We start from the raw sequence: 26,591 nt of genomic DNA, 5'->3' as shown, positions 1-26,591 counted from the left end.
GTATCTTGTTATTGGTTTTCTCTACATATCTCTTCAAGCTGAAGTACAGCATACAATGTATAAAGTGGCAACCTTCAATTGTTACCTTAAGAAGCTATTTCTACCTAATCTAAGCCTTAAAAAAATTTTGTTGGTGTAACCTAATGTGTTAATTCAGTGATGTTAAATAATATTTTTATTTGAATCAAGCTAGTTAAAGGGATAGGTCACCCAAAAATGAGAATTCTCTCATCATTTACTCACCCTCATGCCATCCCAGATGTGTATGACTTTCTTTCTTCTGCTGAACACAAACAAAGATTTTTAGAAGAATATCTCAGCTCTTTTGTTCAATCCAATGCAAGTGAATAGGTGCCAACATTTTGAAGCTCCAAAATCCACATATGGGCAACATAAAAGTTCTTCAGACGACTCCAGTGGTTAAATCCATATCTTCAGAAGCAATATGATTGTTGTGGGTGAGAAACAGATCAATATTTTTATTATTATAAATTCTCCTCCCTGCTCAGTCAATCTCCACTTCAGTTTCGCTTTCCCATTCTTCTTCTTCTGTTTTTGGTGATACACATTCTTAATGCATATCACCCCCTACTGAGCAGAGAGGAGAATTTATGATAAAAAAATGACTTAAATATTTATCTGTTTCTCACCCACACCTATCATATCCTGTCTGAACACATTAATTTAATCACTGGAGTCGTATGGATTAATTTTATGCTCCCTTTATGTGGATTTTGGAGTTTCAGAATTTTGGCACCCATTCACTTGCATTATGAGGACCTACAGAGCTGAAATATTAAAATATTAAAAATCTTAATTTGTGTTCTGCAGAAGAAAGAAAGTCATCTGGGATGCCAGGAGGGTGAGTAAATCATGAGAGAATTTTCATTTTTGGGTGAACTATCCCTTTAATTTAGATGTTACCACCACATGAAGAACATTTTTAGGTTAACAGTTTTTTTTTTTCAGTGTAGCGATATAGAGAAAACAGTGTTTTGACAGCTAACCTTAAATGTGATTTGTGTTGTAAAATCTACATTAACTGATTTTATTCAAGTCAAAAATATTATTTAATATGATTAAATCAACTTGACTACAGTAGGTTACATCAACCAAAAAAGTTTTAGATAAGGGAAATTTCCAATAAGTCTGAAATAGCTCCTTAAGCTAATAACTGTACATTTCCACCTTTAACAATGAAGAATATACTGAACATCTGAGACTGTGAGGATACTACAGAGTAGAATGGAACAAAGTTTAAGTGAAAATGTTACAAAAACATTATAATAATGTTCTTCTCTGCTGCAGACATAGAACAGGACTGGCCTAAACTGCCTACATTAAGCAAAGGGTTTCTGAAGAGAGAGAAGGTGCTTAAAGAGAAGACCCTGGTAGAGGTGAAGAAAAGAGTGAAACAGGGAGAGAGAATGATCAAACCTGCACTGGAGAATTCTACATTTGCAAGCAACACGGCTAAACAAGCTGAGGAGATTGCAGACACAGTGGCTAAAGTAGGCTACACTAAAGCACACATGCATTCAACAAATACTTTCTCACATAAACTGCTATGTACAGTATTTGTCTGTAATAGCTAAGTTTAGCTAAAGGTTCTCTGTTCAGTTGACATACTAGCAAGAAATACTTTCTTCAAAAGTCATACTATCAAAACACAGAAACAGTTTAAATGCTTTTAGTGATTATTGAAATGGTGTATACTATAACTTTTTTCCCTTACTGTATGTTTTGTAGAGACTGACTTTACTTTTGTTACATTTGGGGTCCCAGAGACACAATTTAGAATTAATCTATTACTATGCCTTCAAATTATTTTAATATGTACCTCTGACCTAATCAAAATCCAGTAAACAGATATTATTCAAGTGATATGTCTCTGTTTTACCACAAAGTAGTCATGCACTTTTCAGATGATTGTTGTCCCTTATAGTAACATTTCTTTTTGGGGTCAATTTATTCTGACCCCAACAAAAACACATTATACAAAAATACAATTAAACATATGTTTTTTACTATGGTGGCACAGTGGCTCAGTGGCTCACTGTTGCCATGCCTACAGCAAGAAGGTCCTGGGTATGAGTCCCAGCTCAACTGGGCCTTTCTGTGTGGAGTTTGCATGTTCTCCCCGTGTTCGTGTGGGTTTCCTTCGGGTGCACCGGTTTCCCCCACAGTCCAAAAGACATGTGGGTTAAGTTAATTGAAGACCCTAAATTGCCTGTAGGTGTGAGTGAGATTGTGAATGTGTATGTCTGTGTGTGTTGCCCTGTGATGGACTGGCCACCTGTCTGGGGCCACCTGTCCCTGCCTTTGGCCCGAGACAGCTGGGATAGGCTTCAGCACTACCCGTGACCCTACATAGGACAAGCAGCTATAGAAGATGGATGGATGTTTTGCATTGCTACTGTATGTAGACCAACTGGAAAATCTTAGCATGTGAAAATTAATAACATTTATTCATAGTGTATGCCTGAGGTCTCTGAGACCCCAAATATGTGTAACATTTTTCATGGAGGACGTCTGAAGCATTGTTATCAAGGTTTTTTTTTTTTTTTATCAAATTTTGCATCGATTCTCATAAGATCAGAAAAGTTCAGGAAGTATCAACATGATACTTTAATGTTAAAGGTGCTGTAAGCGATTTTAGCATTCTGAAGCTATCACATGACTGAGCCGTTGAATTAGCCACGGCCCCTCAATCCAAAATCCCGCCCTCCAAAGATAATTTTGAGACCAAAACAGAGCAAAAGAGAAGCATTGTTTGTTCCTGCGGCTGTAAAATTCAACAGTGGCACAATAGCACCCTCAACTGACAAACATTATTAATCACAGCCTTAATGATCCGCTTCAAATACAACAATAAGAGAACGGACAAAATGACTGACAGGTGAAAAGCGTCAATGTCCACGGTCAGCAGACACATTTACGTTTGCTGTTTACAAAGTCTACAGCTGTCACAGAGATCGGTGAGATATCTCAGGACATTTATTTCATTAATATCTTTAAAGGAGTAGGAACATTTTTTGCATACTTTTCCATGAAAGAATTGGCTTACAGAACTTTAAAGGAATAGTTCACCCAAAAAGGCAAATTATGTCATTGTTTACTAACTGCCATGTTGTTCAAAACCCATATTACTTTCTTTCTGACATGTAAATTAAAATGAGATGTTAGGCACTAGGCAGAATATCAACCTCACCTTTCATTGTATGGAAAAAAAATAGATACATAATGTAAGTAAATGGTGACTGAGGCTAACATTCTGCCTAACATCTCCTTTTGTGTTCCATGGATTAAATAAAGTCTTATGGGTTTGGAACAACATAAGGGTGAGTAAATCACTATAGAATTTTCATTTGTGGGTCAGTTATCCCTTTAAGATGTTTATTTTTTTAAAGTATGTTTAGTAATAGGGCCTTGGTCTGTCAACAAACAGAACATGAGGGTTAAAGGAATTTAATCAAAGTCCCAGAACCCCTAAATTGTGTGTAAACACGGCATTGCCTGAAGGTGCCTGGACTGTACAAGAACTGATGAGGACTGAAAGCCCTTTTTTGTTTTTTGTTTTTTTGGTTATCTTGCACATTTATGTCAGGATGCCAAAGCGTCCCTCACACAGGGGAAGCGGACAAAACATGCATCTGCAAAGTTGAGCTCAGCAGCAGATGCCACCCTGGAGCAGTTGATTGAGCTGGAAAGCCAAGCTGCAGATAAGCAGGAGGCCATGGAGGATGAAGAGGTAAACATTTGGCATTAACCTGATAGTGGAATTGCCCATGTTTTTCCAGCTGAAGAGGACTTTATTGTCATTATTTAGAATGTGCACTTCTACAGGGCATTCAGTCTTGACAGTCTCTGACACATTGCAGCCCATGTTCCAGACAAGACCTGCAACGTAAATGTATTAAATCTGAAAATTATCAGTAAAGTTTAGATTAGGTGTCAGGGGGTGGTGATTTTGCATTGCCATAGTGCTGATGTGCCATGTCTCCTCAGGACACTCTTTCCTCAGGGAGTGTGATAGGCAGTATGGAGACAGCCAAGAGTCAGTTGGAGTCATTTTCAAACATGCTATCCCTGCTCCTTAAACAACTGGGTAAATTTGCAACTATTCTATTCTATTCTATTCCTGCTTGAAAATCCATCTTAAACTGGTAGCTGTTATTTAGAACATGGTAGCAGGTTTCTAGCTGGTCATTAGCTGTTTGGCCAACCACCATGTTCCAAAAACCAGCTTGACCAACTTAAGCTGGTATGGCCGGCTGGTTTTTAGCTGGTCCACGATGGTCTACCAGTTTGGACCAGCTAATTACCATCATAGACCTGCAAGAAGTCAGCTACCATGTTCCAAAACACAATCACCAGCTTAAGCTGAGTTTTCTATTCTATTTTATTCTATTCTATGTTCCAGTAGCTTTCTGTTTTTGTCAAAAATCATTCCTAGATATTTTTTTTCTCCAATAAATGAATAATCTCACAACTATACTCTTCTTTCCTCCAATTAATGTGAACAGGAGCAAACGTGGTAGTAGAGAACTATGACCGCATCCTGAATGAAACTGCAGCCCGTCTTCGTGTTCTCAGAGGTGCTGTGGAGAGCCCATCACTCACTGGAAAGATCCAGAAGCTTCGCAGTGCTGCACACGATCAAGAGAAACAGCTGCAAAATCTTGAGCAGAACCTACGGGAGATTCGAGAGGAAAGAGACAGTCTGACCAACATCGTCCAGAACTTGCCCAAAACATGCCCGCAAAGTGGGTAATGAACCGGTAGCAGGCCGAAAGGAAAAGGAAGTAGAGAGACAATCTGGTTAGCTCTGTCTAATTCTAATCAGTGTCTTTAGAGAGACACTGAAGAAGCTTGAGGGAGTTAGTTACTTCAGAAAATCAAAGTCAAGGGAAGATGAAGTGAAAAGGAGGAACAAAACTCTAAAATCCTCCTCTACATTACATTGTCAACTCAGTCTGTACACATAAAATTGCACATATAAATGACACATTTTGTATTTAAATCATTTACTTTATTTTATTCATGTGAGGAGACTGAATTGGTTTATTTACCAATTTAGGATTTGTCGTTATTGTTAAAGTCAAAATGGAAAATTATCCACTATAGCACTTTGATTGGAAATCATCAATATTCAAGCATAATCATCAGTGGATTTCCATAGATGATCACACTGACATTATACATGAATATTGATGATTTGTAGACTCTATGGAATTATATTATGAAGTTGCATGCATTTGTAATAATATGCAATTTTCCAGTACATTAATGCTAACTAATGGGAATTCCTGAAAAATGTGGTCCCTTTTGTGGACACATGGGAGTGCCATTTACACAGATGAATCTTGGTTTTTGTACACAATATCTTGCACATAAGCTTGGAAACTGAGGATTTGCTTTTAAGTTCAGTAAATCAAGTACAAATAAACAGATATGTTATATATGTGTGTGCTATGCAAGCTGTTTTTTTAAGACTTTGGTCATACATCAGTGTGTGTTTACATGTGTGTGCATGTTGACATTCAACTTACTACTAATTTAGTATCTAACATTTAAAGTATTAAATATTTATTTCTGTTCTTAATATCAATCTGTTCATAAATTCTAGACACAAAAGGATTAGGCTTTTAACTCTACACTTTTCATTATTTGGAATAATCATGGATACTTGTTTAACCATTCTAGCTCTTGTTTTCAGTAAATGATGTGTCATAGTTTATTGTATTGGCTGCTTTGTGTGAAGGCTGAGCTTTTGGTCTGTTTACCATGGCCATTTACCAAGTTCTTATCTTATTAGAAGATATTTATTATTATCTTCAAAGAAAACTCTAATGAACAGAGGAATGTACAGTGCATCCGGAAAGTATTCACAGCGCTTCACTTTTTCCACATTTTGTTATGTTACAGCCTTATTCCAAAATGGATTATATTCATTGTTTTCCTCAAAATTCTACAAACAATACCCCATAATGACAACATGAAAGAAGTTTGTTTGAAATCTTTGCAAATTTATTAAAAGTAAAAAACGAAAAAATCACATAAGTATTCACAGCCTTTGCCATGACACACAAAATTGAGCTCAGGTGCATCCTGTTTCCACTGATCATCCTTCAGATGTTTCTACAACTTGATTGGAGTCCACCTGTGGTAAATTCAGTTGATTGGACATGATTTGGAAAGGCACACACCTGTCTATATAAGGTCCCACAGTTAAAAGTGCATGTCAGAGCACAAACCAAGCCATGAAGTCCAAGGAATTGTCTGTAGACCTCCGAGACAGGATTGTATCAAGGCACAGATCTGGGGAAGGGTACAGAAAAATTTCTGCAGCATTGAAGGTCCCAATGAGCACAGTGGCCTCCATCATCCGTAAAATGGAAGAAGTTTGGAACCACCAGGACTCTTCCTAGAGCTGGCCGCCTGGTCAAACTGAGCGATCGGGGGAGAAGGGCCTTAGTCAGGGAGGTGACCAAGAACCCGATGGTCACTCTGACAGAGCTCCAGCATTTCTCTGTGGAGAGAGGAGAAACTTCCAGAAGAACAACCATCTCTGCAGCACTCCACCAATCAGGCCTGTATGGTAGAGTGGCCAGACGGAAGCCACTCCTTAGTAAAAGCCACATGACAGCCCACCTGGAGTTTGCCAAAAGGCACCTGAAGGACTCTCAGACCATGAGAAACAAAGATTGAACTCTTTGGCCTGAATGGCAAGCGTCATGCCTGGAGGAAACCAGGCACCGCTCATCACCTGGCCAATACCAACCCTACAGTGAAGCATGGTGGTGGCAGCATCATGCTGTGGGGATGTTTTTCAACGGCAGGGACTGGGAGACTAGTCAGGATCGAGGGAAAGATGATTGCGCTCTGGACCTCAGACTGGAGTGAAGGTTCATCTTCCAACAGGACAACGACCCTAAGCACACAGCCAAGATAACAAAGGAGTGGCCACGGGACAACTCCGCGAATGTCCTTGAGTGGCCCAGCCAGACCCCAGACTTGAACCCGATTGAACATCTCTGGAGTGATGTGAAAATGGCTGTGCACCGACGCTCCCCATCCAACCTAATGGAGCTTGAGAGGTCCTGCAAAGAAGAATGGGAAAAACTGCCCAAAAATAGGTGTGCCAAGCTTGTAGCATCATACTCAGAAAGACTTGAGGCTGTAATTGGTGCCAAAGGTGCTTCAACAAAGTATTGAGCAAAGGCTGTGAATACTTATGTACACGTGATTTTTTTTTTTTTTTTTTTTTTTTTATAAATTTGCAAAGATTTCAAACTTTCACATTGTCATTATGGGGTATTGTTTGTAGAATTTTGAGGAAAATAATGAATTTAATCCATTTTGGAATAAGGCTGTAACATAACAAAATGTGGAAAAAGTGAAGCGCTGTGAATACTTTCTGGATGCACTGTACACTTCAATTGGGATCTTTTTTTGTATTTTAACACAAAGCGAGCTATGTCAGAAATAGAAAATCAGAATTACTAGTTCACACTACTCACAAATCAAACACATAACTGTCATGCAGTATTTGCATAGACAAAGGTCAGTGAGTACAGAGCTAAAGATAAGCCAATTATTCTGAATAGAGACTAGGCTTTTAACACAAAATATAGTACTTCAAATTATTACAAAATGACCACCAAACTAATAAGGTATCAGAGGGAACAGTGACATTAAAACTTGTATGCCTGGTGAAACCCACAAAACACAATTATAAATAAACAAGGGGGGGAATAATTATAATAAATAGCTTAGGGACCATTCGCGTGATGATCTGTATCAAGAAAAACTAGATTAAAAACTTTGTGGACAAATTTGAGGTTGGCTTGAAAAAGCCTCGTCTGAAAGTGTTTGATAGATAGATAGAGAGGGGAATACAGATTAATAGAGACAAAGAAATATAAATTAGAGCTAAATCAAAATAAAATAAAATCCCTTTATTGTCACTCAACCATATACACAAGTGCAACAGTGGGTGAAAGTCTTGGGTGCAGTTCCAAGCAACATAACAGTATGACAATTACAATAAACATCTGATTTACACATTTTGTTACACAACACAATATACAATATACACCTAATAATATACAATATACAGTATACACAAAGGCATAATAGGTCTCGTGTGGCTCATTTGAATTTTGCCAATAGGAGTTTGAATAGTCTTGGCCCATTTCTGAATGCTGTTGGAAAACTGTAAGTTCGATCAGTTAGAAAAAATATAGCACACTTCTCCGGATCAGTCTGAAGGTCTGTGTAAAGTTTGGTGCATGTGTCGATAATTTAGTCTCAGAATAATAATAATAATAATAATAATAATAAGTTTAAATAGTAGATCAGTAGGTAGGCTTTTTCAAGACAACCTAATAAATTCAATAGTATGTTCCATCATGCTACTCAATAAATTTGCTGTACTGTTCTGATCAGGAAATGCAGCCCGCATTACCCCTCTTCACCACACAGTGGCGTTTCGAGCTGCATTCCAGGCGGGCAATGAACGCATCACAGAGAGACCTGCGCCTCTAAAAGCAGCGCGAGATTCCTTCTCTCCCGCATAACAGACAAGAGCGGTCATTCAACGCTGGTCTCTCTTCCGTCATTACCACCTCTCAGCATGCCTTCAAATGTCAATACACAAGGTAAATGACCATCGGAAAATCTGTTTCTTCTTCATATCTGCATTATTTACCGCCGAATGAGCGAAGTCCGTTTGTTTTGTGCCTGTGTGCTGTTAGCGTCCGACAATCCTTATCTCATGCCTGCAAGTGCACCAGCCTGCCTGGATAAAACATTCAAACGGGTGTATAACGGTCGTTATGTCTTATTTTCAGGCGGGAAAGCCTTCGGGTTGCTTAAAGCACAGCAGAGGGAGAAGCTGGAGGAAATCAATAAGGTAAAAATAGCAGATTATTATTGTCTCAATCAGGACACGCTGTTTTATGTGCGAGGCGCGATTATTTCAATGGCCTTGAACAGCCTCCTCAATCCTTCAGTGGCAATTCCTAACACTGCTTCTGTTCATTTTAATTCACTTAGTTCATCACCATGACCTCTTAGCTGTTAAATGTAATCTTAGGCAGCAGCGGGATTGTTTAGCTCGATTTTACAGCAGCATGACCTAATTTAGTTGGACAGCTCGTGCATATTCAGCCGCAGATCATTTCACAATGCAGACCAGTGCTGTGTCTCTAAAGCTAGGAACCTGCCTAACTTAAAAGCATTATTCCCCAGTTATAATGCTGCAGACACGCATATAGCTTTTGAGACATAGCCCAGTTCAACCCGCAGGTGAAGTGCATTGTGCTTAAATACAGGAGGTGACCTGTTCCCTCAGTGTCTTAAATGTTACAAACAAACGCAGACTTTATAGGAAAAACCCATGAGGCTTATTTTAACGATCGGCGTTATTTTAAAGCAATTATTTAACATCGGCTCTCTTTTAAACGATAAGAGCTATGTTTCCATCTAAGTTGCGAATTTAATTTATCCGAAAAACCATATCGCAAAAACAATGTGCGAATAAAGCCGCGTTTCCATCGAAGGGTGTTCAGAAGGATGAAATGGTCACTTCCGGAGAAATTGTATCCGCTGTGGGTGTTTTATTAATAAAATACTGGCGGTTTTGAGCACGCAGACAAAACACTGGAAATAACTTTGTATCATGTTTGGGAGCGACAGCCAGTCACACACTTCTGGGAGCGCTGTATACTGTTGTGATGGGTCGTTCATGAACGATTCGTTTATTTTGAATTAACTTTTATATGACTCGGAAGAACGAGTGGTCTCAGAGAGTGATTCATTTTGTCGCAGCCACGCATGTGCAAAATCTGTGCTCGTGTTTCGTTAATTTAACGCGGGAAACAGAACTGATTATTTCACCTCCCGAGTCGGTCTTCGGGAACATGTCGGTCACTGACAGCCGCAAAGTCTCTGTAATGCAAACAGAAGTTACTTAATACTTCTTAATGCTCCCAACAAGCAGTTTGAGATGCTTTAGTTTTGCCCTTACAGTCACACGAAGTGTTTCTAGTCAATCATTTTAGCTTCTTTATTTCTTGCAATTTATATGTTTTTCCCATCCCATTGAATCTGGTAATAAAGAGTAATGTTTTAAACTTTGTATGACTTACCTTCTTGTCAGAAAATATAGACTACAAGGAAACCCCATATTATTTACTTGTTTGAGTTGATTTTAAATAAACTGTAATTTATTTTTCCTCCATGATGTATCCCCTCATTGTATTATTTATTTATTTTTTATGTTCTTGTTGGGAATAGACCCAAATCAAGCATTAATTATTTATTAACTAATTTTACACTTGGGATAAAATATTGTCAACACATCCTGCATTAAATGCATGAAAATAATTCATCATGACAATTCAGATGATTTTAAAAAGTCATTTATTGCCATACTGACATGTACTGATCATGATACAAACAAATGCAACACTCTGACCTTGAGCTGTAAAAAAATAATAGTGAAAAAAGACCAGTATTTGTCACTCGTGAACGAGTGCTGAGCCTGGAAGTCACGTGCCAAATGAACGAAAGACTCGTACCCAGAGACCGTCTCGGAAGGTGAACTAATCAATTCTGTTTCCTGTAGAGCCTATGTCACATTATGAACGAAATGACTTGAAAAAAGATTAGTTCATTTTGCTGAACGAGACTCAAAGATCCAAGTCAGTAAAATGATCAGATCTTTCCATCACTAATGTACTGTATGTGCGTTCATCCATCCTTATGACTGTGTGGATCTGTAAGATATTTTTTAAAAAGTGTCAATGAACCTTCTCTTCTGTACAGTTAAATTTTGTTTTCGACTTATTTGCTCTGCAAACTCTTTGTAGGCTTTGGATTTTCTAGACACGTTATTTTAGAATGACCAGAGCAACATTTCAGATGCGATGATTGGCCCGCTGGTTATTCAGTCACATGACCTTTTTGATTAGCATCTTTTATTCCTAATAAATTCAATAGGAGTTTATTCGATAAATGTGTTTCCATCATAAGGTGGGTTTCCATCCAACTATCTTTATGCGCATTTTGAAATTGTGCATAAGAAATCCTGAATGGAAACGCTTTATGAGGAAAAACGTTCTACATTAGCTTAAAATGTTATGCGCTAGTAGGAGGTGGATTTTCTAGAGTTTCACATTAGTTAAAATATGCATTAAAGTTGCCATGAAATCAAAAATAAAGTTTTCAGAAGATATAAGCATTTAAAATCAGCAGTCTCTCTCTTCCGGCTTGACAGACCGAGGCACAGTCATGATGACACGGATGGCGTGAGAAACTTTGTCCAATCAAATGCTTTCTAGAACGAGAACACTCCCTCCCCTAGCGTGTCTGGCTGTGTTATAACTGACGGCGGATCATGCCTTCGCAGGGTACTTCGAAAAGAGCACAATCCATGTTGTAGGATCAATTCTGAACAGATTTTACGATAAGAATCACTTAAAAATTTGTTTCGACTTACCCTTATCACCTTTCGTCCTTCTAAAGCTCTCAAAGTTGAGGGTAATTGTCTTCGTATGAAATAGGGCATAGGAATGATGACCTCTAAATAAGACACGCTGACGCCGAAGCTGGACGAAATGAAACTCGCTGGAGTTTATTTATATTTTTCTGCAGACGGAGGTTTCTTGGATATACCGCTCATGTACGTGTTCTTCATTCTTTATGCTTGGTGCATTGTGATTTCAAAACGAGGACAAATTAGCTTCTACTCACTTGTTTCACATTCATCTGTATTTGCACAACGGCTCCAGCCTTGTACTAACGTAAACAAAGTCCCCGCCCTATTTTTTTTTTTTTTTTTCTCGTTCGAAAATCAGTTTCACTCGGAAATACGTCACAATACAGTAAAAGTAGGTCATAACTTACGTTTCATGGCGACTTTAAGGTGATGGAAACGGTTTATTCTCAAAACGGTGACGTGTTTTGACCATTCATGCATGTGTTATGAGTGTGCGATAGCTTGATGTGACTAGCCCACCGAAAGGTCCGACCGTGGCACATAATTCTTTGAACATAGCGCTTGTCATTTGGAAGTGTTTAACCCACAGCTAGTCGATAAAGTGGGTCCTCATAATCCGCCAGAACAGTTTGGAGAGCGGGCGCTCCCAGGTATGCAGAGACTGGCGGTGTGTGGGCATCGCAGATACAGTTGCAATCGAAATTATTCAACCCCCCCAAGACAGTAAGGATTTACAAAGGTAAGCTTTTCTGATGACCCAGAATTTTGAGTTTACATCTATATCAGTTGAGTGACACATTCAAAGTCATAGTGTGAATATATAACCTAATATTTGTAAATAGCAGGATTTTAAAAAAATACAGCCATGTCATAATTATTCAACCCCTTTATAGCTGTCTCTTAAATATGTAAGGCTACAAAAGTAATTGTTTTAAAACAAAATTAAGTCATCAATCTGCAATGGCACTTATTTAAGTTTAGCGTTGTAAGCAAAAATGTATTTCTATGCAAAAAATGCAATTAAAAATAAGCTGTCTCAAAAGCACAAGAAAGGTCATGGCTAAAAATACATTTCCAAGGCACTTCAATTTTCAATAGACAAAGTTGGCAGCACCATTCATAAATTTTTTTAAAATATGGTACAACAGCAGCCTTCTTGGGGCATTTCACCAAGGGAAATGTTGACTTGAATATTCAAGAAGCAATAGGAAAGAAGTAGGAAAATCCTGTGGAGTCCTGGAAGGTTTTATAGACGTATGACACTAAACTGAAAATGAGTTTTAGACCCATGGGTCAGCAGTACGTCTGGAGTAAGATGACAAGGTGATGACAAGAATGACACAATCCCCAGAGTCAAGCATAGAGGTGGGTCAGTCCTGTTATGGGGGTGTTTTGTGGCAGCAGGAAACTGCTATCCTGACTATGTGACAGACACCATGGATTCTTTCAGGTATCAGGCCATTTTGGCATGAAAAATGTGATGCCTTCAGTGTGTAAATTGAAGCTTGGTGATCATTGGACTTTCCAGCAAGACAATAACACCAAAGATACATCCAAGCTGTCCAAAATCTGTTTCAGGGATAGGTCATGGAATGTCTTTAAATGGCCCTTTCAGTCCATCATTAAAATCCCATTGCAAACCTTTGTTGGGGTTTCAAGGAAGCAGTGGCAACACAGAAACCAAAGAATGTCAATGAGCTGGAAGCTTTTGCTCATGAGAAATGTGTAAAAATTCTAATAGAGAGGTGTCCTAAGCCTGAGAACACTTAACCTGAAACATTTATTTGCTGTTATTAAGGATAAAGGATGCTCCACAAATGATTGACTTTGGGGGTTGAATATTTTTGACATGACATTTGTGGAGAGAATTGCCTATTTCTTTTTATTTTAAAATGTGGGTAAACTGAACTCTTTGTTCTCAAAATCACTCAAATGTGTATTAAAAACTTACTTTGACTGTTTACTGAGGTTTTAGTTGATGTGTTTTAATTCACATCACCAGAATGTATTGCTGGTCAGGGGGGTTGAATAATTTTGATTGCAACTGTATTTCAGCCCACATTATATCAGATATTACACGTATTCTGCGGTGTCTCATGGATGCTTTTAATAAAATGAGATACTTGCTCCAATCTTGCAAATAAAACTGTCCCCAAAGCAGGGAGAGGTCATTCAGCTGCTCCATCATGACGAGGCACCTCCCTCATGATGATGTGCATTACGTAGCGGATGGAAACGCGCAACAATTTGTATTTTAAGTAAAAATTTTTAGAAATGTGCTTAAATGTGAAATATTTTGGATGGAAACCCAGCAATAATTCATGCACATTTCTTCTTATCGAATAAAAAATGTATCCACCTCAAGCGAGCGTATACATTTATGCACATTTTGGAGATTTATTCGCATCTTGGTGTTTCCACCCAGTAGTTTTTATATGATATCACAAAATGCGCAGACAAGAAACGTTGATGGAAACTGGGGCTGCAACTAACGATTATTTTGATAATAGACTAATCTAACAATTATTCGACTATTCGGGTGATTATTGCAACGATTAATCATTAGCTCTTAACTGACTATTCAGCTTGTGCCCTGACTTAAAATGTTGTATTAAACATGCTTATTAACAATAAAGAGGACAAAATCATCTTTTAAAAATACCTCTAAATGACATTCACTGAATTAAAGGGAAAAAAATACTTTAAGTTTAATTCAGTAAAACAAATCACTGCAAAAAATCCTTTTATCAAATGTTTTGTCTTTTCAATTTAAAAATATCTAAAAATCCTTTAAACAAGATATGATATTTAGACTTTCTTTCAGAGAATAGCATTCTCTGAAAGCAAGTCTAAAAGCAAGTCTAAATATCTTGTTGCTTCTCAAGGATTTTTAGATATTTTAAAATATTTAAAATTATATTCAACATTCTCAGATAACACATTTTTCTTCTGCAGTATAGCTCCTAAAGTAAATGTATGATGTTTTAAATGAATTTTATTTATTTATATTTGAAAACAAGCCAAAACAACAAATCAATGTATTCAATCAAATGTATTCTGTTGCACTATATTATGGGCGAAGACTACCCTCTCCTGTTCGATCCATCTTTAACTCTCTTAATAGAGCTGCGTATCCCCGATTTTCTTCATGTTAAAATGCACACTGCCACACAAATATTATGATTCAATAAGTCGTGACCAATTTCCTTCATGATTAGACACACACCGCAACACATACAGTATGTATTTTGATTCAATATGTCGTGAGCCGCGCTCACGAGGGACAAGCATCCCCGCGCCAGAGTGTGCATCAGCCGGGTGGAGTTTCAATCTCTCCCCCTTAGATCGGGTCACTTCACGCCACTCGTAGAAGAGGTGCTGACCACACAGAGAAAAGCCAGTTTCGGAGTTTGTACTTGTTTACATGACCTGCTTCCTTATTATTTGAACTTCAACAAAGGATGCATTAAAGATATAAAGATATGTTTCCTTTAAAGATGTTCTGACATGCAGCTTTTGCTTAAGCGGAACAGCAGCTCCGGCTCCGCATTATTTCGCAACGAGCATGCTTCTGTATGCACTTTATTTTGTATTTTTGTATAATTCCTTATACTTTGCGATCAGTATCACCTTAAGCTGTTTGGAAAGTTTGGAGTGCGTCTGTGAGCTGTTTTCTTCTGCTCAGTCAGGCACAAGCTGCGGTGCTCCTTATGCACTAACATTAGTGTTTAATCTGATCTCATGTTACATTAAATAAAAAAATAAATACAAAAACATCTATTCGACAACTAAAATTTGTCGACAATTTTTGTATTGTCGATGTTGACGATAATGGGGGAGTGGAAAACAGTGGCTGTTCTCTCTCTCTGTCTCTCTCTCTTTCATTCCATCATCATCATCCACTGTCTCTCTCTGTATGCCGCTCATTTGGATCGAGTCACTAGAATGACAGCTTGCTCTGGTCACATGAACACCTAGAAATGAGAACATCAGGTCTGGCGTATAATTTAATAATAATTGTAATAAATAAAATTTTCACACATTATATGTTTGCACATATACAGTGAAATTCTTTTTTTTTTTTTTTTTTCACATATCCCAGCTAAGCTGGGGTCAGACTGCAAGGTCAGCCATGCTATGGCGCCCCTGGAGCAGGGGCCTTGCTCAAGGGCCCTGCTCAAGGGCCCAACAGTGGCATCTTGGCAGTGCTGGGGCTTGAACCCCCAATCTTCTGATCAGTAACCCAGAGCTTTAACCGCTGAGCCACCACTTCCCCCATATATTGTATATTGATATCTGGAGCACTGTCCTCCACTCAATGTAGAGGTGAATCTCATGAAACCTCATCTCATCATCATCATTTGTTTCTTTAAAATCGGCATAAAATATAGGAACTATAACATATGCCATGGTGCGTTAATTACATTAGAATTTAAATTATAGTATTATATTATCTATCTGTCTGTATACAGTACTGTGCAAAAGTTTTAGACACTTGGGAAAAATGTTGCATAGTAAGGATGTCTTCAAAATAATGCCATAAATAGTTTTCATTTATCAATTAACGTCAAACAATGTCCAGTAAAAAAGCTAAATCAATATTTGGTGTGACCACCTTTGCCTTCAAAACAGCACCAATTCTCCTAGGTACACCTGGATACAGTTTTTCTTGGTTGTTGGCAGAAAGGATGTTCAAGCTTCTTGGAGAATTTGCCACAGTTCTTCTATCTATTTCGGCTGTCTCAATTGCTTCTGTCTCTTCTTGTAATCCCAGACTGACTCAATATTCAGTGGGGAGATTTGTGGGGACCGTGGCATCTGTTGCAGGGCTCCCTGTTCTTCCATTTTATTCTATTTGCAAAAGAAATGTTTGGGAGTCTAAAATGTATATTTCCTAGCTGAAAATATAAATAACTATCTTAAGACAAATGTTTTTGTGAAGCCTAAGACTTGTATGCCACAGTACTGTGTGTGTGTGTGTGTGTGTGTGTGTGTGTGTGTGTCGATTAAAAGCTTAATGTTTTGCCATTTTGGGCTTGGCCCATTTATTTATTTTGCCCAGGAGTGTAGAGTTTCTCATATACCTTTCACTACAAGAAAATATCTCAAACAAATAAGCCTACAAAAATAGTGGGCTACATTCAGGCTGATCGGGTGCAGAACAAGCAATAGAACTGAATAGAACCTGTCCTGAAAATGTATGTGAAAATTTTAAATTTAATAATTTGTTTGTCTTGATAATTATCACTAACTTTTTTTAAATATACAAATTCTACATTCTATCAATCAATATTTCTTGAAATTGAATATATAATAATGATATGAGCTGTCAGTGTTTGAAATAATTTGTTCAATTTACAAGTAATAACATTAAGTTTACATTCATTTGTATAACAAGCGCTATAATGGTATTGTCACGTTTAACATGCATCTCACTCCCACAGCTATTCCGGTTCATTTATTAACGAGAGAGGTCTCATGTTTTTTTTTAGCACATCTGTGCTTTTGTTAATTTTTTTTTTTTTTTTTTTTTAACTGACTGTAAAGAACAAAGGATATTAAAGTACACATTTTTCATTGAAAGTGGAGTGTAGGATCTCTTCTTTGATGGATACATATTGCACGGAAGGAATGGTCCGTTTTAATCAAGCATTTTTCAACAACAAGGCTTCTTTTTTTTTTTTTTTTTTTTTTTTTTTTTTCAGTACTTAAATTTCTAAAAGCTAAATTCAGACACTTAAAGGACCTTGCGTGAACTCCGTAAACAGTGTAGGAAAAAAAGTGCAGTAGGGGTAAAATCAAGCGATAGCGAGATTGTTTGAGGAGTCATTTTATTTATGATCACATGGACAATTTTTTTAATTTTATTTTTTATTTTGAAATATCAGGTTTTGCCTCTATGGTTTGTCTTTTTTGGTTCGATATATCGAAATTTGATATCATCCCATCCCTAGTATATGTGCAAGGTATAATTTTTCATTAAATGTTCAATTTTCTTTAAAAAAAAAAAATACTAGTATATATTTATATTTATAAATACAATATTTTAACACTGTGGTCGTCCGATATTGATCTGATCACCAATATTTATTTTAAAAGTGCTCTTTGCCACACTTTTGCAATTTATACTTTATGCCGCAGTTATACGTTAATGCCCCACACTGTAAAATTCAATTTGCGTTAATTGTGAAATGTTAAAATTTATTTGAATTGAAATCTGTTATGAATATGCTCTCAACAGAACCGAGCGCATAGATTTTAAGATGAGGATCGGCTGATCTAGATCGGAGGCCGATCGATTGATGCATCCCTACAAAAAACAAAAAAAAGAGTTTTGCTGGAAAACAATGACATACAAAGCAAAACATAAATGATTGGTTTATAATAATTCTCATTCCATTCTAATTAACAATAAGACTACTACACATCATTCTTTCATTTTTGACAACCTATCTATGTTATAGGTTTTATACATAAAATTATCTATGTTAACCAGCTAGATAATGTTGGTGATCAGTCTAAATCCACAGAATGTATTCAGTTATCATAACATCACTGAAATCCATGTTTTTTTTTTTCTTCTATTTTTTGGTCTGGGGGGGTCATATGACCTGGACTGCCTTAGCCATAAGGATCATAAGCCTAAGTACAGTAGATTGTAGAGACCATGGCGTTAATGGTCTCTACGATCAACTTAAGCTTGTAATGCTTATGGAAAATGCAGCCCTGGACATGTTTTTGACGATTAACATGTATATTAAAACACATTCTCATGAATTAGCTTTGATAAAATCCCAAATTTGCCCAAAGCATTGGAACACATTCTCAGACTAGTTAATTTTGCATGTTTGGTGTCAAGTTCTTGATGCTTAGAGTTTTAATTTTTTTTAATAAGTTTTAGAGTTATAAATTAACCAATAAGAGCACTGGATGTAAATGTTAGACACTACAGATTACAGAAAAGCAAATAGTGTGCTTATCAAATAAAGCAAACTCGCAGTTTTGACTACTGAAGGAATGTGGTGGTCATGATTTAACAGAGGTGGATGAAGGCATTTGTGGTAATCATCATACAGCATGATTCATTAGGATGATTCAGTCCTTTCTGCGTAGTAATTTTTTTGTGTTAAGCTGTATATTGCTAAACGACCCTCTTTCAGTGTGTGGGTGTGTGTTAAAGAGAGAGGCAGAAACAGAAAGTAGTGCAGCTAACCTGTGTTATATTGACGTCATGAGTCATAATAAAATGTTCAAGGTTGCTTGATGTTCCTCAGGCACACAGAACGCACACACACAGTTTGCTGTACAGCACATTTCTTCATTTAGTCAGCATCCTCCCCCTAACCATTATTCAAATCTACTCGCATACGCACCCACACACACTTTAAGACCTCAACTGATCTCATATCATATCTCAGAAGGGTCTCAATTAGATAAATCAGAAGTGTTAGCCTGTGAACCTATATCCTGTCCATGTTCTAGATAATAAAACTACATGGGGAGGAGGATTTTGGTTACACATGCTCTCCCTCTCACTGGGTTTCTGCCATGAGGAAGAACAACCAACCAGAGATAATAGTTCATCTACGTCTGTTCCACTTAGAGATCATGCTAACATTTCTCTCTTTTTCTCCCTGTTTTGCAGGAGTTTATGGAAGATCAGAAGTATCGGGATGAGGAGGATTTGGCAGAGAAGCTGGATTCTTTTAAAAGTAAGAAATACAAACTACAAGTAATCGTGATTTTATACAGTATGCTTCCTTCAACTGCAGTGGTGATTGGACACCAACACAATGCACAGTCTTTATATAAACACATGTTTGTGAATAAATAACTCTTCTACTGATGTGAATGCTAAGAGAGCTTTTGTGGGTGTTTTGCAAATGTGTAATTTAGTTCCCTATCTGTCACTCACTCGACGTTGTGTCGATGTAGTGACACTAGGGGTCACTCTTGGGAGCCCGAAACACCTCTGGTCTTTGATAAAAGGCCAATGAAAATTGGCGAGTGGTATTTGCATACCACTCCCCTGAACATACGGGTATAAAAGGAGCTGGTATGCAACCACTCATTCAGATTTTCTCTTCGGAGCCGAACGGTCGATGCTCACTGAGCTGAATTCCCACGGCTGTTCATTCACCTCTGCTGGATCTGACGGCGCATTTCAGTGGCTTCTCCCCCCTCTGCACTGGTGCACTGCAGAGAACGCCCCAGGGTGCTTTGGCAGAAATAAAAGAGGATATAAAAAAAAGAGAGTATATTTCTCTAAAAGAGTGGCACACACAGAACATCTTTTTAAAGATGCCTTTCTGATTGTGTGTTATTCCTGGTTGCGCTCACTATCTCTCGCCTTCTGACGGTCACGATCGCTGTCTGTCGTGTCTGGGCGCTGCCCACACGGAGACGGCGTTCGTGGATGGGTCATGTAATCACTGCGAGAACATGTCCATGGCAATGATGCGGTCGCGGCTTGCCTTTGTAAGAAAGCAAGCCACCCCAGCGGCTCCCCGCCCTGGTCCTTCTACCCACGGGTATGAGGCCAGTGCGGCTAGCACTGGGGACGATTTGGGGACCCCAATGGGACCACCTCCGCTGGGTATCCCCCCACGGACCTCCCATTCCCCAGTACGCTCGTCTGCCCCGTTCGGGCTTCCGGATGAGTCCGCCGGCTCGTCTCACGGCGAGTTCGACCTTTTATTCGGAGCCCACGAAGGTGATGAGCTCTTGAGCGCAGCATCGGAGAGCGGGCTCGTCCAGTCGGACGTGGAAGCCTCAGCTGGGCTCCTTCCCTCGGGTGCGGTCGCCCAGTCACAGGCTGACGTGGAGATGACGGACATGCTTTCCCGGGCAGCTGCGAGCGTCGGGCTAGAGTGGAACCCTCCGCTCTCCCCTGAACCCTCGCGGCTCGATGATTGGTTCCTGGGCTCGCAGCGCTGCTCACAGCCACGCCCCGCCCCAGTTCCTTTCTTCCCGGAAGTGCATGAGGAGCTGACAAGGTCGTGGGAGGCACCTTTTACTGCCCGGACCCGATCTTTCAGCTCCCCTGCCCTCACTACCCTCGATGAAACCCGCTGGTAAGCAGACCACTCCATCCCCCGGTGGAGGGCCGGGAGGAGAATCTTTTGTTACCTTTTCATTTAATTCCGCCGCATGCCCAAGTGGCTGCGGTACCCAAGAGTTCAGCAAAAGAGCGGATTCCTTGTGACCCAGGGAACATACCCGGTGCGCACGGCCGTCATCACAACCACCGTCCACCATTCCATTTTGGCAGGTTTGGTGCTCCAGCGGCGGTCTCCCCACCCCTACGCGCCCAGCTGTGGCACAAATCCGCCCCCGATGTGACCGTCTCCACGGGTCACGAGGACAGGCCTCTTCCTCCCCTGTCCCAGGCTGTTCTGGGGGTGGTCACAAGGAGCCAGGTATGTGCTTCGATGTCCCTGAACTCAGCACGGCCACGACACGGCACCTCAGGCTCCGCCCCGCCGCGAGGCCCCACCTGCCGGTACGTCCGATGAGATTGTCCCCTTGGTCCCCCTCGCTCAGAGCATGGATGCGTGGCTTGCGCTTTCCAACCCGTCGCGATGGCTGGTCTGGACCGTCCAACTCAGCTATGCAATTCAGTTCGCCAGGCGCCCGCCCAGGTTCAGCGGTGTCCACTTCACCTCGGTGAAGGGCGAGAACGCCGCTACCTTGCGCGAGATTGCTACCCTCCTTCAGAAGGGTGCGATGGAGCCTGTCCCTCTGGCCGAGATAAAGAAGGGGTTTTACGTTTTTTTTTTTTTTTTTTTTTGTGTCTGCTTTGGTGGACAGCGGAAAGAAAGCACTGTCTCCAAGCAGAGGATCACCCACTGGGTCATTGATGCATAACAATGGCACATCACGGCCAGGATGTGCCGCCCCCGGCATCCTGGGCCTTGACTGGTGGCGCCTCTCTAACAGACATTTGCAGAGCAGTGGGCTGGGCAACACCTTTGCGAGGTTCTACAATCTCCGAGTGGAACCGGTTTCGTCCTGTGTAGCGGCAGTCACAAGCAGTTAAGTCCAGGACAGCTGGCTGGGTGTATCGCTTGCGCATAGCGCCTTTCGCGTCCCCTGAGCTGAAGACATGCGCTGTTGACTCCCAGTAGTGTTCACAAACTGTGTTCCCTGGATGATTTCCTCCAAGCCCTTTGGCAGACGAGTTTGCGGAGAAACTCGCTGCCGGCTCAGAACATATGCTAAGTAAGCCCTGTACTGGGGTAGGTGCTCTGCATGTGTTGGTTCCCCATAGGTAACCCCGTGCGACGTATATCTTCCGCTAATTCGTTTCCCTGTTGGTAAACTGCATCTTCCTTGGGCAGAGGCCCCTCTGCCGCAGTCACCATGTTTGTAGAAACTCCTCCCCCATAGGGTAGGACCTACTATGGGACTTCTCCACATGACATACTTCCGACAATGCTCGGCAAGACCATGTGACGTATTTCCACTCAAAATACCCCCCCTCTGGGCGGGGTGTGGTCTCCGCGGTGTCTTCCCGTTGGGAGGGACATCCCCCTGACGTAGACCTGGTGGCCCCAGTTGGTTAACTCCCTTTTTTTGGGGGGGTGGGGAGAGGAAAAAAAAGAGGATAAGAGACCATGACTGGGCTAGCCTGTCTCTATCTTTTGGGCAGTCGACTTGTCCCTGAAGGGCGGTTCGACACTCATAACAGCGTTGGGGGAGGTTACGTGTCGGCTTGGTGCGCTGGCTATGAGGCACACAGTGGTCTGCCGTCACACACTGCCAGTTCACGTAACGCAGTTCAACCAGTTGTGGCGTTTTGTATAGGGACCCCTAGTGTCACTACATTGACACAACATCGAGTGAGTGACAGATAGGGAACGTCCTGGTTACTTGCATAATCTCCGTTCCCTGATGGAGGGAACGAGAAGTTGTGTCCCTCCTGCCGCAATGCTGGACTACCCGCTGAAATGGCCGGGACCTTGTCTCGGCTCCTCAGCACAAAACCTGAATGAGTTGATGCATACCAGCTCCTTTTATACCCATATGTTCAGGGGAGTGGTATGCAAATACCACTCGCCAATTTTCATTGGCCTTTTATCAAAGACCAGAGGCGTTTCGGGCTCCCAAGAGTGACCCCTAGTATCACAACGTCTCGTTCCCTCCATCAGGGAATGGAGGTTACGCTAGTAACCAGGACTTTTCTCCATACGGGCTTGCAAGAATGTGCTTGTCTTGCCCCCTTGTTGCTGTTTTAGCGCTAAGGGCTTTTGGACATTTGCTTCTTGTGGGAGAGGGAAATAACAGTCTGTGTGTGTGGGAATGGATAACTGGAATGTAAACTAACAGTCCTCTGAGCATTTTGGTCAGTGTTAAGTGTTGTGGTTTTGCTTTTCTCTGAAAACCCTCATGCAAATTTCAGTCACCTGAATCCTCAAGTCATCTATCTACCTCTCTTTCTAATGTTAACGTCTTGGTCTGTAGCTCTCTTTCTCATTCTGTCCTTCTCTAAAGCGAACCCTTTGAAGTTTAAAATCAGCATGAAATCATTGTTGAAACTATTTACTTTCTTAAAGGGGCAATTCAAATGAAAATTCTGTCATTTACTCACTCTCATGTTGTTCCATACTTGAGGCAGACAGATATACCAGTTTTACTAATTAATTGGTGCCAATAGTTGCTTTTTTGAGCTATTGTTTATCTTTTTTTATTAATATTCCTCTGTGTTCCTCTGTAACTAGCGCAATATGATTTTAAAAGGCTTGGTTCTATAGTATAACAGTGGTATGACAGCAATTCAATGGCAATAATCCGCACACATTATTGATGCTCGCATGCGCGTTAGATTAAAGCCACGTGAGGAAATGGGAAGAACCCGCCTGCTCATTTTAAACCCTCTAATTCTTCTGCCTTTGCTCGCACAAACACCTTTTAATTTTCAGTCGTGGGGCAGGCTCTTGCTGTTTTGTTTGTAACCTCAAATATCATTGGTTATTATTTTTTTCGGAAGTCAGTTATGATTGGCTACCTGTTACTACAAAGAACCATAAACTCGCCTGTGCTTCGTGAGAGACATGGCTGCATGTTAGTCATTATTACTTTATTTGTTGTTAATTCTTCATAATAACAGGGCTGATTTAATGTTATATAATGTATGCAAGTACTGTGTATCTTTGGAAGACACTAAAATCAGGTAGGTTATTAGCTAGCTGTTGCATTCTTGTGATGTTACTATATATAAATTTAAGAACTGCCATTTATTTATATATAATATAATATATAATCTTACTTTGCTGTCATTGGTGTGTGATTGTGTGTGTGTGAATGGGTGAATGAGAGAAAAAAGGCGCTATATAAGTGCAGACCATTTATAATTGAAAAAGTTGTGAGCCCAGGAAAATAAATCATAGCCTTATTAACATGTTGCAAAGTGTATGCGTCTACATTGGTGACTTTAAACCACTGATTTCAAAGTTGTTGTTAGGGGACCATCTTTAATTTGCATAATGTATGTCACTTTAAAGTAAATTACTTTTACATATAAATAAGCATGCAATATAAAAATGTTAGAGAAAGCATTTTTTTCCCTTTTTGTTTTGTTTTATCAGCCTAGATATTGCCATCTTGTCATTATGCGTGGTTGATTATGCTTTCCATCCCTTGTACAAGGGCTCCTACCTACACGTCACACACAGCTATGCTTTTAGGCCTGAATTGTGCCTAAACTATAATTCATGTTTTTATTTTTAATCTTACAGTTTCTCCCATGAAAATAACATGATGTAAAATATATTATTCCAAGGTCTGTGGCCTTCTCATAGTATGCCATGATGCTAGATAAAGATGAAGTAATGCCATAGCTTTATTCCAAGACACTTGATCTGAGTAATTGTAGATCTCTTTTGAATATTTTTGCCCACTCAGTGTGTTAAGACCAGATCAAGCAGATGATCACACAAAACAAATAATGTTGAATAACCAGCAGTCTATGTTCTCTGCACACACCTCCCCTGTTGATCAGCCATCCTGCTGAATCGACTGTCTCAATTTGCCATTTACTGGAGTACTACAATTTATAAAAGAGAGAGTGTTCTGTGTAGTTCTACCTAACAGCACAAGAATGCAACAACTAGCTAGTAAACTGGTAGTAAACTTACTGTTTTTAAAGTGTCTGGCAAAGATAAACATTATATAGTATGAAATCAGCCCTATTAAATGAAGAAAAGAGAAAAATAATAGCAACAAAAAAAGTAATAATGACTCGCATGCAGAGGGTCCCTTGATGAAGCCATGTCTCTCACGAAGAACAGGTGAGTTTGTGATTAGTTCTTCATAATAAAAGGGAGCCAATCACAACTAATTTAGGGGATAGGGGAATAACCAATGAAATTTGAGGTTACACACAAAACACTAAGAGACCGCCCCACGAAAATTAAAAGATGTTCGCACGAGCAAATGCAGAATGATCTTGCTCATGCAGCAGAGGTTTCCTAGCGTGCGAGATGTTGTAGTGCATGCACAGGAGATTTTGTGCACACAAGGGTGTAAAACGAGCGCACAGGTTCTTCCTGTTTCCTCATGCAGCAATTAACTACTGTGCGTGTCAATGTGCGCAAGGGTTTAAAGCACACGCGAGTTCTACTGGTTTCCTCACGTGGCTTCAATTATCGCACGTGCGTCAAAATGCACACAGATTATTGCCACTGATTTGCCGCTATACAGTGGCCTCTAGAAGTGAAATAAACAGCCCGTGGGGATTTGCTATGTCTAAATCTTTCATCATTGACCATATTCATCCATGTTTTGATTAATTTTACGATTAAATGACAACAACAAAACAATTGTACAAACAATATCTAAAGCCAACAGACACCCAGAGAAGATCTACAGTTGAAGTCAGAAGTTTACATACACCTTAGCCAAAAACATTTAAACTCAGTTTTTCACAATTCCTGACATTTTAATCATAGAAAACATTCCCTGTCTTAGGTCAGTTAGGATCACTACTTTATTTTAAGAATGTGAAATGTCAGAATAATAGTAGAGAGAATGATTTATTTCAGCTTTTATTTCTTTCATCACATTCCCAGTGGGTCAGAAGTTTACATACACTTTGTTAGTATTTGGTAGCATTGCCCTTAAATTGTTTAACTTGGGTCAAACGTTTTGGGTGGACTTCCACAAGCTTCTCACAATAAGTTGCTGGAATTTTTGCCCATTCCTCCTGGTGTAACTGAGTCAGATTTGTATGCCTCCTTGCTCAAACATGCTTTTTCAGTTGTGCCCACACATTTTCTGTCGGATTGAGGACAGGGCTTTTTGATGGCCGCTCCAATATCTTGACTTTGTTGTCCTTAAGCCATTTTGCCACAACTATGGTATGATTTGGGTCATTGTCCATTTGGAACACCCATTTGCAACCAAACTTTAACTTCCTGGCTGATTTATTGAGATGTTGCTTCAATATATTCACATAATTTTCCTTCCTCATGATGCCATCTATTTTGCGAATTGCACCATTTCCTCCTGCAGCAAAGCACCCCCCACAACATGATGCTGCCACCCCCATGCTTCACGGTTGGGATGGTGTTCTTCGGCTTGCAAGCCTCACCCTTTTTCCTCCAAACATAACGATGGTCATTATGGCCAAACAGTTAAATTTTTGTTTCATCAGACCAGGAGGACATTTCTCCAAAAAGTAAGATCTTTGTGCCCATGTGCACTTGCAAACTGTAGAAAGAAGCAGTGGCTTCTTCCTTGCTGAGCAGCCTCTCAGGTTATGTCGATATAGGATTTGTTTTACTGTGGATATAGATACTTGTCTATCTGTTTCCTCCAGCATCTTCACAAGGTCCTTTGCTGTTGTTCTATGATTGATTTGCACTTTTCGCACCAAACTACGTTCATCTCTAGGAGACAGAATGAGTCTTCTTCCTGAGCGGTATGATGGCTGTGTGGTCCCATGGTGTTTATACTTGCGTACTATTGTTGTACAGATGAACGTGGTAGCTTCAGGCGTTTGGAAATTGCTCCTAAGGATGAACCAGACTTGTGGAGGTTCTTGGCTGATTTCTTTTGATTTTGCCATGATGTCAAGCAAAGAGGC

The 26,591-nt window shown here is 39.9% G+C and overlaps 2 protein-coding genes across 7 annotated transcripts in view; both read left to right on the top strand.

The window, feature by feature from the left end:
* Nucleotides 1-5,617, top strand: part of LOC127440120 (laminin subunit gamma-3-like) — a 166,260-nt gene extending 160,643 nt beyond the window's left edge. The window contains exons 25-28 of the mRNA XM_051696522.1: nucleotides 1,309-1,511; nucleotides 3,608-3,751; nucleotides 4,009-4,108; nucleotides 4,527-5,617. Coding sequence (XP_051552482.1) covers nucleotides 1,309-1,511; nucleotides 3,608-3,751; nucleotides 4,009-4,108; nucleotides 4,527-4,774 — 695 coding nt within the window. The 3' untranslated portion in view covers nucleotides 4,775-5,617. The remainder of the gene's footprint in view (nucleotides 1-1,308; nucleotides 1,512-3,607; nucleotides 3,752-4,008; nucleotides 4,109-4,526) is intronic.
* Nucleotides 5,618-8,524: 2,907 nt separating this feature from the next.
* The window catches only part of aif1l (allograft inflammatory factor 1-like), a 41,571-nt gene continuing 23,504 nt past the window's right edge, over nucleotides 8,525-26,591 (top strand). For 4 of the 6 annotated variants that reach the window (XR_007897077.1, XM_051696559.1, XM_051696557.1 and 1 more), the window contains exons 1-3: nucleotides 8,525-8,663; nucleotides 8,856-8,917; nucleotides 19,152-19,218. Coding sequence is in view for 5 of the 6 variants with exons in the window: in XM_051696559.1 (XP_051552519.1) it covers nucleotides 8,639-8,663; nucleotides 8,856-8,917; nucleotides 19,152-19,218 (154 nt within the window). In the remaining variant the exon portion in view is untranslated. The remainder of the gene's footprint in view (nucleotides 8,664-8,855; nucleotides 8,918-19,151; nucleotides 19,219-26,591) is intronic. The other 2 variants (XM_051696561.1, XM_051696560.1) reach the window with 2 other exon arrangements.

Source organism: Myxocyprinus asiaticus, chromosome 4, assembly GCF_019703515.2.
Source record: "Myxocyprinus asiaticus isolate MX2 ecotype Aquarium Trade chromosome 4, UBuf_Myxa_2, whole genome shotgun sequence".
Lineage (NCBI taxonomy): Eukaryota > Metazoa > Chordata > Actinopteri > Cypriniformes > Catostomidae > Myxocyprinus > Myxocyprinus asiaticus.
Note: the sequence above shows the minus strand (reverse complement) of the source record. Positions and strands in the feature narration are given on the sequence as shown.